At 38.5% G+C, this 17996-nt stretch overlaps 2 protein-coding genes across 4 annotated transcripts; both read left to right on the forward strand.

Annotated features, from left to right (window-relative positions):
* The first annotated feature begins 578 nt into the window (after positions 1-578).
* Positions 579-2550, forward strand: LOC112167159 (glucan endo-1,3-beta-glucosidase 13). The gene is made up of 3 exons (XM_024304130.2): positions 579-783; positions 876-2165; positions 2296-2550. The coding sequence occupies exons 1-3, from the start codon at positions 714-716 to the stop codon at positions 2328-2330; spliced, it is 1395 nt and encodes a 464-aa protein (XP_024159898.1). The 5' UTR covers positions 579-713; the 3' UTR covers positions 2331-2550.
* A 6232-nt stretch (positions 2551-8782) lies between these two features.
* LOC112165244 (beta-glucosidase 11) lies at positions 8783-17381 on the forward strand. Of its 3 annotated transcripts, none has more exons than XM_024301710.2 (12): positions 8783-9299; positions 9400-9463; positions 13640-13695; positions 14162-14237; positions 14343-14414; positions 15391-15478; positions 15571-15942; positions 16024-16244; positions 16358-16386; positions 16509-16596; positions 16690-16780; positions 16989-17381. In XM_024301710.2, the coding sequence occupies exons 1-12, from the start codon at positions 9093-9095 to the stop codon at positions 17212-17214; spliced, it is 1590 nt and encodes a 529-aa protein (XP_024157478.1). In that variant the 5' UTR covers positions 8783-9092; the 3' UTR covers positions 17215-17381. The 3 variants fall into 3 exon arrangements, with proteins under 3 accessions (XP_024157478.1, XP_040363126.1, XP_040363125.1); XM_040507192.1 differs by having other exon boundaries at positions 9227-9299; positions 13563-13695; XM_040507191.1 differs by lacking the exons at positions 8783-9299; positions 9400-9463 and adding an exon at positions 11023-13440 and having other exon boundaries at positions 13563-13695.
* The last annotated feature ends 615 nt before the right edge of the window (positions 17382-17996 follow it).

The following is a 17996-nucleotide window of genomic DNA, read 5'->3' on the forward strand; positions in this document are numbered from 1 at the left end:
TGGAAACAGAGAGATTACGTATAGAAGTGAAATTAAAGAAATGGTGTATTGATATTCTGCTCATCAACATCCCAACAAGAACAACCTTCATAACAACGCCCTCGAACAGGCAAGAGCTAGCAGACAATCCAACGTTCACATTTAAACTTGTACCTACCAAATAATTAACAACGTTCACATTTTTAGGCCAAGAATTTCCCCCTAAAACATCATCATTCTAATTCACAAGTTACAGCCGATAGACAGAAGAAACCCATACCACGCAGCACCATATTCCCAACAGTGACAATTCGGCCACCAAACTACAACCCCTCATCCAAACACTACCGTCTGATTCAATAAAACAAACACGTGTACGCTTAGAAAGACGTAGATCCCAATGATTAGCTAGGCTAGAAGAACCACAGTAGAATAATTCAAACTCCAATAATCACCCATTAGAAACTGAAAGAAAACGGTCATGTCTTTCCGGCCGTTGCGGGGTGCGTACGAAGTAATGGATTTTACAGCCTAGACAGCCTCTCCATTTTCACCATTGCCACTCCCTCGTGGCCCCACGTCCCATTTTTCCCACTAACCCCACTCCCTCCTCAATCTCCGTCATCGCTTTCTTCCACTCTATAAAGCTACGATTGCACTCACCAATCACCAAACCTTAAAACCTCTCACAAGCTCCCTGCTTCTTTCATCGGAACCAGAGCTAGCCATCGAAGATGACCCCCTTCACATTCCCAGTTTTAGCCTCTCTGCTTCTCTCAATCTTCTCCATCGCCTTTGCAGCTGGTACGTATACGATTCCATACATTTACATGCATATAAATTTTGTACTAAAATCATTATATTGATTTGATTTGTGGTACGCTCTTGATTTGCAGAAAAGGGTAGTATCGGAATTAACTATGGCCGAATAGCGAACAATCTACCAGCACCAACCCAAGTTGTCGAGCTGCTCAAATCCCAAGGCATCACCAACGTCAAGCTCTACGACACCGACTCCGCCGTCCTCAATGCCCTGGCCAACTCAAACATAAGCGTCGTCGTTTGTCTCCCCAACGAGCTTCTCTCCTCCGCCGCAAACGACCAGTCGTTCGCCGACAGATGGGTTCAAGCCAACATCTCCCACTACTACCCCAAAACCCAAATCGAAGCCATTGCTGTCGGAAACGAAGTCTTCGACGACAAGAACAACACCACCGACTTCCTCGTACCCGCCATGAAAAACATCCACACTTCCTTAAAAAAGTACAACCTCGACTCCTCCATAAAACTCTCTTCCCCAATTGCCCTCAGCGCCCTCCAAAACTCCTACCCTCCTTCTGCCGGGTCGTTCAAACCCGACTTGGTCCAACCCGTCATCAAACCCCTCCTGGATTTTCTCCAACAAACCGGGTCGTATCTCATGGTTAATGCCTACCCGTTTTTCGCTTACGCGGCTAACTCCGATAAGATCTCCTTGGATTACGCCCTGTTAAAGCAGAACCCGGGCAACGTGGACTCGGGTAATGGGCTTCGTTACATGAGTTTGTTGGAGGCCCAACTGGACGCCGTTTCCGCTGCCATGTCAGCAATCGGGCACCAGGACGTGAAGATGGTGGTGACGGAGACGGGGTGGCCTTCTAACGGCGACGAGAACGAGATTGGCGCCGGCAAGGAAAATGCGGCTGCGTATAACGGGAACTTGGTGCGTAGAGTTTTAACAGGAGCCGGAACGCCGTTAAAGCCTCAGGACACACTCAACGTGTACTTGTTCGCCCTCTTCAACGAGAATCAGAAACCAGGTCCCACATCGGAAAGGAACTACGGGCTGTTCTACCCGGACGAGAAGAAAGTCTACGACATACCACTCACGGCGGCGGAGCTCAGTGACGGCCAGTCAACTCCGGCCAACGAGAGCAAGACCCAAGTGACTACGCAACCATCGGGCAACACATGGTGCGTGGCGAATGTGAATGCCGGAGAGGAGAAGCTTCAGGCCGCGCTGGATTATGCTTGCGGAGAAGGAGGAGCGGATTGCCGTCCGATTACTGATGGGTCCACGTGTTTCAATCCGAACACTCTTGAGGCGCACGCTTCTTATGCGTTCAATAGCTATTACCAGAAGAAGGCTCGTGGAACCGGAACCTGCAATTTTGGGGGTGCAGCTTATGTTGTTACTCAACCTCCGAGTACGTTTTCTTCTCTACCATCTCTCTTAAACTTGGTTTTGATTTAGTGTGAACTTTTATCATGTTTCGGAGTATTATGTAATATTATTTGTTTAATCTTTAGTCTAATTAGTGGCTGTTTTTGTTGCAGGGTACGGGACCTGTGAGTTCCCAACAGGTTACTGAAGGAAGAACGATGGAGCTGTTTGAGGAATAATTATTCAGATGGAGATTCAGATTTTTTAATTTTATGGATATTAGGGAATTTGATTGAACTAATTTTATTGCATTTGTTATTACTATTAGTATTAAAGCGAATAGATATGGTGGTATGGTGGTTATCAGTTGGCTTGACTTGCTGTAATTAACTTCCTATTATATAGATTTCTTATCTTAATCATCTTTATCTTCCTTCTCCCTACTGTCTCTGTCTCTGTCTTTGTCTTTGTCTTATACGATTGTGTACGTAGTAGTCAAATATTATATATGTTGGTGATAAACGTATGTTAATTTTCATTGAGATGGTGGATGTTTGATTTTGTTTCAACCAAGTTGTTGGGCAAGTCGGTCTAATGACTTAGTTCTTTCTTCTTCTTTTTTTCACCACGAAAAAGTTAATCAAATGGGCTCATAAAAGGATTGGCAAAAATATAAATGATCAAGGTCATACCAAAAGGGAAAACCCAGGTCATTTCCAAGTCAAAAATCTAAAGAATATTAGTAACCATCAGAGAAAAATAAAGAAAGAGTACAGTGCACAGCTGCTACTCTCTGTTTTACAAGAAATACTGGACCAGTGTCTTTGTGACAGTGTAATTATTAGAAATACTGGACTCTGGTCCTTCAAGGGAAGGCTTAAGGCCAAATGATGAAATCCAAATGATAGAATTATCAATTAAAAAAAAGAGGCATTTGAATTAATTAGATTCTATGTAAGTAGAGGCGGATATTTGGCCACTTATTAGAAATCTATTAATCGTTAAAAGACAATTAATAAAAAAATAATAATAATAATAAATTTTAATAAATGCAATACATAATATAAAGGAAATTTTTTGCAAATAATACACCAATTAAAAGCCACTAATAATTTTCATACATAAAGTTTTAAACCGAGCATTTTGGTATATGAAACCTGAAACCGACCTAGTATTTAGACACAACGTCAATGACGCCGTTAGTTTCAGTGCCAAATTTGAGGGGAATTTGGTATTTTCGAGTTTTTACTTTGAGCACCCGGCTCTTTCTCTCTTACTCTGGGCACCCAACGTTCTCTCGCTCTCCCTCTCTTTGACTCACTATGGGCACCCATCTCTCTTCCTCCCTCCTAATCTCGATCACCTCTGCAATTTCAACCATTACCATCAATCAACACCCTTCAACCCCTACACCATTGAATAGTGCACTAGGTTGCCACATAACAAACCCGGTAAGCTTATGAAAGCTTGTATGAGTAACTCAAAACACACACGCACGACTCACCCAAACGAGGAAAATGTATCAACTCTCGAAAAAGGAACACACACTTTGTTTTCCCAAAACAACACATTCTTTTCCCCAAAAGGACAACACATGTCACCAAGTGACAAAATCATATAAAATGTTCCCAACACTTAAAATATGAAATCAAGACCTTCCTGGTCAATTAAAATAAAGAATCCCCGAAACTCCCTTTTAAAAACACATAGTCATGAGCATCAGGTAGCTCCTCACTACCCCTCATGATGTACAACGGCAACAAATTAGAGCTCTAACTGATCGTATCCACTCACCCAGCCAAAGGCGTGAAGTCCCGATATATATGTCTGAGGTCACTCCCAGCAACCCCGAATCCTCATACCTCCCCGGTCGTCGAATCAAAACATTAAAATGTTACTCAACTCTCAAAAGGAGATGTCACCCCATGACCTCCGATCATCAGACCTCCCCGATCGCCAGATCAAAACATTAAGCAAGTCGCTTTGGACCCAAAATGTTAAACTAAATAAAAAGAAGATGTCACCCCATGACCTCCGAATCCTCAGACCCCCGGTCATCAGATTCAAATCATTAAGCAACTCACAAAAAATCTTGACACTTTTTAAACAATAGAAATTCTCAATTCCTAACACATTGTCTCCCGAAAAGTCAAGCCTTAAAACAATATAATAAAACCCATCAATCCCTATTGCTTAAATCACCCATCAACCCATAAGAATATACATATTTCACGTGTGTGTGTATATATATATATATATATATATATATATACAGGGCTTCTTGGCTGCGGACCGTCCGCACGGTACGGATTTCCGGTTTTCCCCCACTTTCCGGCCACATTTTCACATCTTAACCGTTCAGTTTTTAGGTCATAATGTATAGATCACCTCTGCAAAATTTCAGCCAATTTGGTGATCGTTAAGTCATCCAAAACTGCAATTTACCATTTTAAATACGAACGGTTCCGGTTCGACAGATTCGGTCCGTTCATGTAAATTGCAATTTTGAATGCCTTAACGATCACCAAATTGGCTGAAATTTTGTAGAGGTGATCTATACATTAGGACCTAAAAACTGAACGGTTAAGATGTAAAAATGTGGCCGGAAAGTGATCGAAAACAGGAAATCCGTACCGAAATTTCGGTACGGACGTCCGCACCTGAGAAATATCATATATATATATATATATATATATATATATATATATATATATATATATATATAAACAGATCCTATCCAGAGCGGAGCTCCGCTTTGAAATTAACCTGTGAAGTTTGAGTTTTAAGTCATTTTTTGGTACACTAGTACCTAAAAATTAAACTGTCGAGATGTGGATATGCGACTGAAAAGTGACCAAAAACTCAAACTTCACACGTTAATTTCAAAACGGAGCTCCGCTCTAGATAATATATATATACACACACACACACACACATACATACATACACGTGGACATTCACTAAGGAATGTCACTAATACCAACTATAGTTTGCAGTTAACTAAATAACTCTCAAAACAATAAAGGTAACTCCATTTGTAAATGAACATTGTGAGATTACTCACTTTAGAATCTTGATGCGTCTTCTATAAAGAACCGAACTAACACTCTCACCAGCAACTCGTTCAAATAACCTTGAGAAGCACCTAATCACCAATGGTCTCAAATCAGTATACGAATCACCAAGTGATGAAATTTCGAATCCCCTTATTGAACAACAACCCTGAAAGTAAGGCCAATCGAGGTGAAACCTCATCTGAGACCACCTAAAGTCTCCGGAATGCTTTTACGATCGATGTGGCAAAACCACAAGTCGATCAGATATTCGGATCCTCACGAATCGATAACCGAAACTATCAAAAAGGGTAAAAATCATAACATATTTATACGATATCCAAAAATTGCGTATTATATATCGAAATACTCATATGGACGAGCAGATGATACATAAAACCATAAACTGTCCCTTACATGGCCGGAACACCACCAGAGCGCCGCCACAAGCAGTGGCACAACCACCGCAACCACAGCCGACCAAAACTCAAAACCACCAGAATCCATCCGTCCAAAATGGGCATAACATCAAGTGGAGCAACTTTAATATCTAAGGTTCAAGCCAACTCGGCCTAGATCGCCGCCCAAACCTAGCATAATACTGTTCACCTCGAGTTGCAACTCCAAAATGAGAATCGTTCAAAACCACTACCGTAGGTCGAAGGAGGAAGCTCCCATGAAGCTAACCAGTCCGGTTTGAGCTGCTGCGGTCGCCGGAGTTGGGATTTCAGGTTGGGTCTGGCTGCACTCGAGTTCGTCACCTTGCAACACCGTCGTGAGGTAGAATTGCTACTAGAGAATACCACAGGGAGGAGCACACGGTGGAGACGAGTCGATCTAGGCTTGTTTTACCGGTAGAGGTTGCCGGAAAACCAACTGCCGACCAGGTCGGATACACAGGTCCGGGTAGGGTCAGCTGCGTTTCAGGTGAGAGAACGGAGCGTTTCTGGGTTTCCGAAAATGGAAAATTTCCAAAAATGTCAATTATGGAAATACCAAAATAGAAATTCCTATTTATAGTAATTTCCAAATTAGTAGAAACTTCCGTTGACCATAATTTCTTCATACAAACTCCAATTTCCGCGTTCCACATGTCCACGAACTTGTAACAACGCGCTCCACAACTTTCGTGAAGGAAGTTTTCGGCGAAACTCAATAGATGAAAAGTCAACCCTTCGACCCCTAAAAAATAAGGTGTTTCGAGTACTTATTCGTCCGAAATACTTCCACATCATCCTCGAACCACAAAATCATCCAAACAATCAAATTAATAATTTTTGGAAAATCATCAGAAATTAATAATGAATTTCTGGGGTAATAGCCCTTTATTACCCCCTAATAATTTTTTTTTTTTTGTTTTTTCTTTCTTTCCGGGCCTTCTGCCCCCATTTTATGTCCAAAGTTTGATTTTCCTTTTAACTTCACAGTTCCATGACTTGAACAGAACTAAATCTCTCCATGTATTCAAGAATCAAAACAAATTTGAATTTGAACCAAGAAAATAGCCTTCGAGCTTCATTCCTTTGGTTGTTGTTTGAACAAAAGAAGAGAACAGGGAGGTCCACGACGTCAAGAGGAAGCTTCAGCTACTGGTGAAATGCTGAGAAACGGTAGGAATCAGAAAACCTGATTGGAAAAGTTGTCACCTTCTCTCCTTTGATTCTCCATCACCATAGCTTTTTATGGAAAACCAATACTACAAAGATGTCGACGAAGTAGCCTGTTCCAACGTTGGTGGTCCACCGCCACTCTGCGGCCAGATGTGGGAGTATCAGTTAGATCTTTCGTCTCTCCAAAACGGGTCTCGGCCATCCCCGCGTCGTGAGAAAGAAACAGACCCCAGCCTCTTCCACTCCTGCTTCTCAAGTATGACAGCGACGGCCGGGGAAGCGGAGTGGAGACAGTGAGAAATAAACCAAAGAGAGAGAGAGAGCGGGTGACGTAGTTTCTTAATTAGGTTAAGGACAAAATAGTCATTTGTTGTTAAATTGTGTAGATGAGAATAAAAATTTATTGTTGGGGTAAGTGGGATAATTTTGGCTTATTTTGGTGCTTTGAGTCAAGGTCCCTATTTCATAATCACCACGGGGTCAAACTAGACCTTAATCTTGATAAAAATAAGTGTATTGAGGTCTGTGCTAATGGAACTGGAGTATCAAATGTATGGTGGTCCAGAGGAAATTATTATTTTGTACTGAAATATTAAATGTACGATGATCCAGGCTAATGTCATTAGTTGTTCATAATAAACACTTGTTGTTGATTAGTTAGATTACTTTTTTTTTTCCTGTGTTAACCTCTCTTGAAGGTTGCATCAACGAACCCTTCTCATTTTTTAAATTGCACTCAAATTCTAATAGTGTTGAGATCGATTAGGGCCGAATTAGAAAGACCAACATAAGAAGCTACCACCACCCAGGGGCGGATCCAGGATGCAGATTTGGGGTGGGCTAGTTTAACACTTAATTAAAAGATTTTTTTTTTCATTGATAAAGTTTTCAAGAATTTTTAAACTAGATTTTACAAGATATTCTAAAGAAATACTATTAGAAAATGTTATAACTAAACAAAAAGGGGAGAAGAAAATGGGTGAGAAAGAAAAAAAGGCAAGATTTGCCGTTTTAAAGAAAAACTAATAGAAAGAATCAAACAATTGTTAAGTTTGTAACAAAAGGAAAAAAAAAGGAAAAGGGAAAGAGCAAAAAACCAAAAAAACAGGAACAATGGGACAATGGGACTCAAACCAAGGTCAGAAGTGGGGACAGCTAAATTACACCAATATTTAGCCAACTGAACCAACATAGGTTTGATGGTAAATGGGCACATATACTCTATAAATTTTCGACTGAAGTTTGGGTTGGGCTATAGCCCAACCAGCCCTTCAAGTGGATCCGCCCCTGCCATCACCATGGTGTTGTCAAAACGCCACGAACCTCCTTGTAGAACCCCATCAAAGAAAGCCATCTCGTCGATATGCTCCACAAAGCGTCGGAGATCGGCCACTTAAACTTGAATGGCATCACGGGATTTCCCAATCTTATTATACATAACCTAAAAAACCACAGATGCACCACCATCAGCGACTAAGAGCAAATTCACCCGTTGAGGTCATTGGGTCAGATATTATTCACTGCTTTTTGCCTTTCATTTCCACCATCTAAGTCACTGGGTCAGATACTGTTCACAGAAGGTCATCGAGTGTCAGTTAGCAGGTCACGAAATTGATCCAGAAAGTGATCCAGAGTGACATTTTGTGAACAGTATCTGACCAGGTGATCTAGATGATTGAAATAAAAGACAAAAAATAGTTAATAATATTGACCAAATGACCTCAAATAGTGAACTTGCTCTAAAAGCTGACTTATAGAAACTAACCGGCAAGCATCTATGTAGGTGTTCTTAATTCATAAGAAATTATCCGAGAAATTATTATTATTATATTTCTTATAAATTCCACAGAAATATCGCATAGTCAAATCACTGGACAATGTCAAATCGCTTTGTTATTAGTATTGAAAGTTTGAAACTAGGGGTACGTCGGCTGTTATTAGTATTGAATCTAGGGGTATAAATAACAAAGAGAAAAAGAATAATGTATGGAGGGAGAGGGTGCCAGAAGAATGTTTTGGTGGGTGGAAGTCAATTAAACGACAAAAGCTTTGCAATCGATTGAGAAGCAGTGTACGCTTCAGATCAATTGCCTACATCTATAGGAGACTGGAGGAGGATTTTGATTTACAAATACAGAAATGGCATCAATAAGTAATCACGGATAACAAAACCGTGACCACTCATATATGTCCTCTCATCTCACTGCCTCTTACGTAGTCTGTTTTTCTTTTCTTCCTTCTAATATTCTGAAAGACAGAAAACCCAAGTCGTATTAATATCCTTGCAGCTCTGATCGAGCTCGCAACATGTCTCTATCATCCATCCATTCATCCATGTTGAGAATGGTTCTACAACTGCAATTGCTCCTCTTTCTTTGCTTCATAATTCTTCTCGGTATCCCTCTAAATCTTTCTTTAGCTTTTGATTTAGAACTAGGCAATGATGAGTTTAAAAGAGATGACTTCCCTCCCCCACCGGACTTTGTTTTTGGTGCTTCCTCCTCTGCTTACCAGGTACGGACGTCCGGTATTATAATTTCCACTTTCCAAAACAGAAAGCTAGCTAGAAATGAAAGAAGAAAATGAATGACGGGGCCTGGATTTGCTTCAACAGGTGGAAGGTGCTGCGGACCAAGACGGGAGAACCCCAAGCATCTTGGACACCTATACTCATGCTGGTTAGCTACTACAACACTTCTGCTTACTATTTTTAATTTTTAATTTTTTAAAGCATTTCTAGTAATAAAAGTTATTTATTCAGTTTTTTTTTTTTAACAAAAGTTATTTATTTAGTTAAAGTGCATAGAAGGTAAATATATATATATATATATATATATAGGAATTTTCTCAGGTGCGGACGTCCGTAACGAATTTTCGGTACGGATTTCCTGTTTTCGACCACTTTCCGACCACATTTTTATATCTTAACCGTTCAGTTTTTAGATCTTAGTGTATAGATCACCTCTACAAAATTTCAGCCAATTTGGTGATCGTTAAGATATCCAAATCTGCATTTTACACGAACAGACCGTATCTGTTGAACCATAACCGTTCGTATTTATAATGGAAAATTGCAGTTTTGGATGCCTTAACGATCACCAAATTGGCTGAAATTTTGCAGAGGTGATCTATACACTAGGACCTAAAAACTGAACGGTTAAGATGTAAAAATGTGGCCGGAAAGTGGTCGAAAACAAGAAATCCGTACCGTCCGCACCTGAGACGAACTCTGTGTGTGTGTGTGTGTGTGTGTATATATATATATATTTTATCCAGAGCGAGGCCTCGCTTTGAAATTTCAGAGTGAGATTAGGGTTTTGGGTCACTTTTTGGTCTCATATTCACATCTCGACCGTTCAGTTTTTAGGTACTAATGTATAGATCATCTATGCAAAATTTCAGCCAAATTGATGATCTTTAAGGTATCTAACTCACTTAAACCAGTGCATGAACTGAATCTGTCTAACCTAAACCGTACTAGCTTTATGGCAGTTATCAATGCTTTAACGACCATCAATTTGGTTGAAATTTTGTAGAAATGATCTATACATTAGTAGCTAAAAACTGAACGGTCGAGATGTGGAAATGCGACCTAAAAGTGACCCTAAACCCTAAAATTGGATATGATCTGTATGTGTGTGTGTGTATGTATATATATATATATATATAGTCAACTTTTGACTTCTACCCCACCAATTAGGGCTGGGCATTTAGCCCGAAAACCCGAATATTGGCCCGGAACCGGCCCGGGACCGGCCCAAACGGTCCGGGCTCTAAAAAATAATTTCATAGTTTTACAAGGCCCGGCCCGAAAGCAATATAAACGGTCCAGGCCCGGGCCCAAGAAATCAAAAAAAAAAAAGCCCGAAGGCCCGTTTACTAACCTTTTCTATTAACTATATAATATTTAGGCTACTTATACCCTACTTTATCTTCCTCTTTTCACTGCCGCACGTTCCCTCTCTTCTTTTCTCCTACTTTTCTTTTTCTTCTTCAGTTCTTCTTCTCTCATCTCCTCTCTTATTCTCTCATTCTCTCATTTTTTTCCTCCTCCTCGTCTTCTTTTCACTGCCGCACATTCTCCTCCTCCTCTTCTGCTGCTTCTTATTCTTCTTCTTCTTCTTCTCCACCTCCTCTCATCTCCTCTTCTTCTTCTTCTTCTCCTCCTCCTCCTCCTCCTCCTCCTCCTCTCATCTCCTCTCCTCTCTTATTCTTTTCTCTTCCCTTTTCTTCTAGCTGTGTTGATGTAATCAAAGTTGCAGAGAAGGGTCAGTTTCGGTTCAGTTTCCAGCTCTGAACCAGATCCATGCCATGTTGGGGAGAGGGCCAAGAGAATCATGAGCTTGAAGGCTTGTATATTTCAATTTCGATTGCAATTTTCTTCAATATCTTGTGTTGATCTTCTATTTTCGTCAATATCTTGTGTTGATCTTCAATTTGTGAGAAGTAAAACCAGATCATAAACCAAATCTCAAGATGATGCAAAAGGCCCGAAAACCCGAGAAACCCGGCCCGGAAACTTCGGTCCGGGCTCTCCCCGGTCCCGACCACCGGAAAACTTGATTTGAGACCGACCCGGAAACTTCGGGCTCGGTCCCGGTCCCTGTAAATATGGTGCCGGTCTGGGACCGTGCCCAGCCCTACCACCAATACTAACAATTTGCAAGTTAAATTGAAAAACAAACGTTGAAATTGAAAAGAAAAAAAAACCCAGAGCATTTGACTTTTTTGTTATTTTCTCACTCTTGGCTATCTAAATATGATTGGAGATTTTGACACAAGTTAGATTTGACTGTCATCTGAGTATTTTGTTGGAGTGATAAAATTATCTCAGAAATAGTCAAAATTTAAATTTATTTCAAAATGAGTATGCAAGAAGGGATGCTAGCTAGTCTTCTTACAAGCACATTATTCTCACCTATTTATTTTCTGCTTCATTTGCTCATTCATTTTATTATATGGGTCCGGATCATGGGACACTATATTTTACACAATTTTTTACACATCTTATGAGTCGTTAGATTTAAAAACTTTCAAAGGTCCGGATTTGTTGTTTGAATGATGTCAACACAATACCAAGTGATGTGTAAAATGACATGGCATTATATATTTTCGATCAAATATTATAATTAGATTGAACTTTTCTTTATTAAAGGAAAAAACAAAATCTATTGCTCATATAAGAACAGTAGAAGACGATTAAAAAATAAAGGAAAAAAATTGCTGAAAACCAGACACCAAATACTAAAAAGAATATCATCTTCTCCAAACACTATCATCAAATGCGATATTTGATGGCCTGGAGCTTTGATATTTGTTTCGATAAAATATTGAGTGCTAGTGATCAAAGCCAATCAAGGATGGAGGCTGTCAGAAAATTTTGGAGGAAAAGGCAGGGATCTGGAGGTCAGCTAGGGTTCCAATATTTCTTTAATTAGTACCAAGAGGATACATGGAGAGAAGAATCCATGGTTGTACTGGTAACGGTCTACAAATTCACTAAACAATTCAAAAAATTTAATTTAGGAAAATGGCACAGGAAACAAATTCCAAAACTACTTCAAGCATTTTGGTTGAAAAATATTCCAATCGATGTATAAAATAAGCGTGTACCATGAATAAAAACAAAGGACTGCAAATAAATAGGAAATTCAATACCATTATATTTAGTAGAATCCTTCTAACAGCTACATAGATATTAGGAAATCCCAGTAACTGAAAATATAAATGAGAATTAAAGACATGCATTCTTACTGAATTTTTCAATAAAAGATGTTTCAGATTAGCACATCTCTTGAGAGATTCTATTAGCAATTCCCAGTAATTGAAACCATGAAGAACCAGCACCAATTAATTGACTCGTGACTTCGGGTCTTCTTCAGGAGATGATGATTTTAGCATTTGGCATTTGTTCTTCTACTCTTCTTCTTTTTTTCTTTATTTTGATCGTGTTCTGTACTATTCTTATATGAACAGTAGATTTTGTTTTTTCTTTTATTAAAGAAACGTTTAATCTAATTATAATTTTTTTATTATAAATATGTAATGCCATGTCATTTTCCACATCACTTGATGTTCTGTTGACATCATTCAAACAACAAATCCAGACCATAAAAAGTTTTTAAATCTAATGACTTACAAGATGTGTAAAAAGTTGTGTAAAATATGGTGTCCCATGATCCGGACCCTTATTATATTATTTGTAAAGAAGTTAGAATAAAAGTAGCATGTACGTGTTGATAAAAAGTTGGAACAAAAGTTAAAAATAAAAATAAGTAAATAACAGAATGGTAGCAGGCTGGCAGCCAAATGAGAACCAAAGATAGATGGGACATAACGCCAAAACATAACTGATCATAGTCGTTACAAAACATAATGGCGACAGCCAAATGAGTGCCAAAGCTACTAAGGAAAAATGATTCTGACTAGGGTAGGGAATGGAGAAGCTAATTTGGAAAGGTTTAGCTTTTGAGTTATTCGGTTCTTTTACTTTATTGCTCATCACCTTTAAGAAAAACGCATACAAATTCAACCACTAGTTCTTCTCATTCTCTTTCATGGAAACCGCAACAACCAACAACAAATTGAGATTTTGCCATTTTCACCATTGACTTTTGGAAGCACAAAGCTTGGTTAGTATGTCTTTTGATTCTTGGTACGCGCCTAACTATCAAATCTGCAGACGCTGTAATATTAAGAATTTGCGCTTTTGATGTCTCGAGACACCCTCAATTTAAAACATTGATAGAGAGCATTTCCCGTTATTGAATCTTGCAGTCGACCAAAGTTGGCAAGTTGCTAGTTGCATGCATATTCCAAATGTGTGAAGACCATTACTAAGTTTTAAAATTTAGGAAAAATGCATGGAGCCACTGGAGATATAGCGTGTGATGAGTATCATAAATACAAGGTACGCATTGCCATGTAGATTCAATTGGATTTTTTAGTGATCTTTAATGTCATATGTGTGTATTGATTGAATAGTAGTTATTGTTGCTTTGCAAATCTTATTATTGTTGCTTAATTGAATTATTTATACGAATATTGTTTGCTATGTGCCATCTCGAGCCTCACATCCATAATCTGCTGGGAATATTAATCTATAATACTTATAGTTTATGAATGCAAAAATAACTTTTAACTAGCGAATTTGAACGAGGCCTTGGATTTCTCATTAGTAGTCTACCATCCAGAAATATCCTAGTTTGTGCACATATAATGATATAATTGATGGCTTGTTGGTGAAAGTAAGCTTACTATATCTAGGTTTTGTTGCAACAGATCTAGTTTGAAACGGTTGAATTAATATATTATTTTTGGGATGCATCCATGATCCATGTATCATATATGCACATATGTAATGATTTTAATTGTAGGAAGATGTGCAACTGATGGTGGATACTGGTTTAGAAGCGTATAGATTTTCCATCTCATGGTCAAGACTTATACCCAGTACGTATATAGTAGTACGTTACCACTTATGATTAATCCATCCATACCTTCCATATAGAGATATAATGAACTCAAATTTATTGTATGTCCACGTTATTGTTCTAGATGGAAGAGGACCCGTGAATCCAAAGGGTGTACAATATTACAACAATCTCATTGACCAACTAATCAGCAAAGGTAACCAAATACGTGCATATATGTATGCTTGTAAGTTTCCTATATATATATATATATATACAGTCATTATATATATATATATATATATGTATATATACACGACTTTGCTCAAGTGCGGATATCTATACCTAAGCAAAAGGTACGGATTTCCATATTTGACCCATTTTCAATCATATTTTCACATCTTAATCGTTCAGTTTTTAGGTTCTAATGTATAGATAATCTTTACAAATTTTCAGCCAAATTGATGATCGTTAAGACATCCAAAACTGCAATTTACACGAACGAACTCAATCTGTCAAACCGGAACCGTTCGTGTTTATAATCGTAACTTACAGTTTTAGATGCCTTAATGATCATCAATTTGGCTGAAAATTTGCATAAGTGATCTACTCATATATACCTAAAAACTGAACGGTTAAGATGTGAAAATGTGATCGAAAAGTAGGTCAAAACTGGAAATCTGTTCCTTAGCTTAGGAACGGACGTCGGCAGCCAAGAAGGGCTTCTCCACTGCGGACTTCCGCAGTTTTTCTTAGGTACGGATTTTAGGTTTTGACCCACTTTTCGATCATATTTTCACATCTTAACCATTCAGTTTTTAGGTCCTAATGTATAGATCACCTTTGCAAAATTTCAACCAAATTGGTGATCGTTAAGGCATCAAAAACTGCAATTTACAACAAAGTACACAAACGGTTCCAGTTCGGCAGATTCGGTTCGTTCGTGTAAATTGCAGTTTTTGATGCCTTAATGATCACCAATTTGGCTGAAATTTTGCAGAGGTGATCTATACATTAGGACCTAAAAACTGAGCGGTTAAGATGTGAAAATATGATCGAAAAGTAGGTCAAAACTGGAAATCCGTACCTTTTTTCTTAGGTGCTGATAGCCGCACCTGAACAAAGTTATATATATATATGTGTGTGTGTGTGTGTGTGTTCAATTAACAAATCAATTTGTAGCATGCATGCAGGAATCCAGCCTCATGTTACTTTACACCACAGTGATCTCCCACAGGCACTCGACGATGAGTATGGAGGATGGGTTAGCCCAAAGATTGTGTATGTGGAAATATTATCCTATACATATCTAAAAAAATGTGTATGTAGATGTGGATAAATATTAATTATTGGATTGGGTTCTGATATTGCAGAAAAGACTTCACTGCATATGCAAATGTTTGCTTCGAACAGTTTGGCGATCGAGTTGGGCATTGGACTACTATGAATGAGCCAAATGTATTTGTACTCGGGGGTTATGATATTGGATTCCTTCCACCACAACGATGTTCAGCTCCATTTGGTCTTAATTGCTCGAGGGGTAACTCCTCAACTGAGCCATACATGGCAATTCATTATTTCTTGTTATCTCATGCATCAGCAGCAGCACTCTACAAGCATACCTACCAGCACAAGCAGCGTGGGTTTATAGGCATCAATGTATTTGCCTATTGGTTTGTTCCTCAAACCGAAACCCATCAAGACCAAGTTGCTACTCAAAGAGCCCTCGACTTCTATTTTGGTTGGTAAGTAGGGTTGATTAATTGCCTTAATTTATTATAATAGTTGATTATCGATATCGATTTGATGTGATATATGTCTGTCAGGGTTATGCATCCTTTGGTGTATGGAGAGTACCCTCAAGTAATGAAAAAGAATGCAGGCTCTAGAATTCCAACGTTCACCAGTGCTGAGTCTTCAAAGGTCAAGGGTTCCTTCGACTTCATTGGACTTAATTACTATAACACATTGTATGCCAGTGACAACTCTGCCGCATTAAACATTCAAAACAGAGACTATGTAGCGGATTCGGCAACCCAGATTTCTCGTACGGTGGTGATTTTTACATTCTGCTTCTTTTTGTGTAATTTTTCGTCTTCGTTTTGTGCATAGCTCGTGAATGTTAATTTCTTATGACTAATTATATGTGCATGCATGCAGCTTTGGATTACAATACATCAACGTTGGAGGTACGAACAATTCATCAGTAACTAATTAATTAGAAGTTGATGCATATATCAGCTAAGCTAGCTAGATATATTAATGAATTTGAGTATGTATTGAATTGATTGGATTGGATGAATGATATCAGTTTCCGATAACACCTTGGGGTATGGAAGGACTGTTGGAATATATCAAACAACGCTACGGCAATCCTCCCTTATATATCCATGAAAATGGTAACTAACTGATTAATTAATTTTCTCTATCTCTTCGCTCATAGCTGAACTAGTTGATTGATAATAGTATTTGATGGATGGATGGATGTGCAGGCCAACAAACTCGACGTAATTCTTCGTTGGAAGATTGGTCCAGAATCGAATATTTGCATGGACACGTTCACAGTTTGCTTAATGTTATAAGGTATGCACCTACCTACATCCATCTCTAACTAGCTTGTTTAAGTGTTAAGATATAAAGTTTAATTATTCTATGTTTATGAAGTTAAAACAGTTGTTTCAAACCTAATGATTGAGATTATAAGCGGTATAATCTTCTGTGAAGTTTTCATGTTTTATTAGATTCATTACTGATCTCGATCACCATACAAATTTGATGTGCATGAAACTAGGAATGGATCAAATGCTAGAGGCTATTTTACCTGGTCTCTCTTGGATTCAATTGAGCTTTTGGGTGGCTATGAAATAAGCTACGGCCTTTATTACATCGATTTGGACGATCCGGATTTAAAAAGACAGCCTAAACTCTCTGCACATTGGTACTCAAAGTTTCTAAAGAACAAAAACATCACTCCACGTTCAGATTCAGATGCTGATCAGCATTACTTCTTTCAGTAGATAATTTTGTTGTATATATGTTTGAAGTTAAACTTATTCATCACTTCAAGCATAATCAAAACTAGATGAAGAATGATCAAACAGCTTTTTTTTTCTTTACACTCATATATTCTTGGCTTCATTCCTTTTCAGCTCATTCCACGAACAATTTTTTTTTCTTCCCAAAATCAGATCATAATTTTTTTTTTAGGACGACGGTCCTTTTTAACAAAAGGCATGTGACTTATTTTTTATTTTTGATTATAAGCAGGGGACATTTCATAGTATAGTTATTTGGATTTTAGGAGGTGGAGATGAAGGTTTTGTATGAAGATGAAGAGGGAAAGGAGATATAATGGGGTGGTATGGGTGATGGTCTCTTGAATGAGAGAATAGGTGCATAAATAGGAGAAGAGATAGGTATGAAATGATGATGAGAAGCAAAAGGGAGCAACTCTACCCTTGTTAGAAAAGGTATGGAGCAAGGAGATTATTGAGTGTTGGAGTGGGTTTTAGGTCCCAATACTAAGAGAGAAATGTAATGTAGGGATGACGTGTTGTGAGTAGGTAATGATGGAGAAAATATGGTGATTAAGACCTACTAAACATAGCAGATTTTTGTAATGATGGGAGTGGAATTTTGGGCAATATGGGGAGTTGAAATGGTGTGAGAAAGAGGGAAAAGAGATGGAGTTGGTTTTGAACTAAAAGGGTTAGGATTTGATTATGAGAGAATAATGGTGAATTGATGTAATGATATGCGTCTAATGTTGCTCCTCCATGAATATGGCTGAAAAATACAT

Source organism: Rosa chinensis, chromosome 5 (assembly GCF_002994745.2).
Source record: "Rosa chinensis cultivar Old Blush chromosome 5, RchiOBHm-V2, whole genome shotgun sequence".
NCBI classification, from domain to species: domain Eukaryota; kingdom Viridiplantae; phylum Streptophyta; class Magnoliopsida; order Rosales; family Rosaceae; genus Rosa; species Rosa chinensis.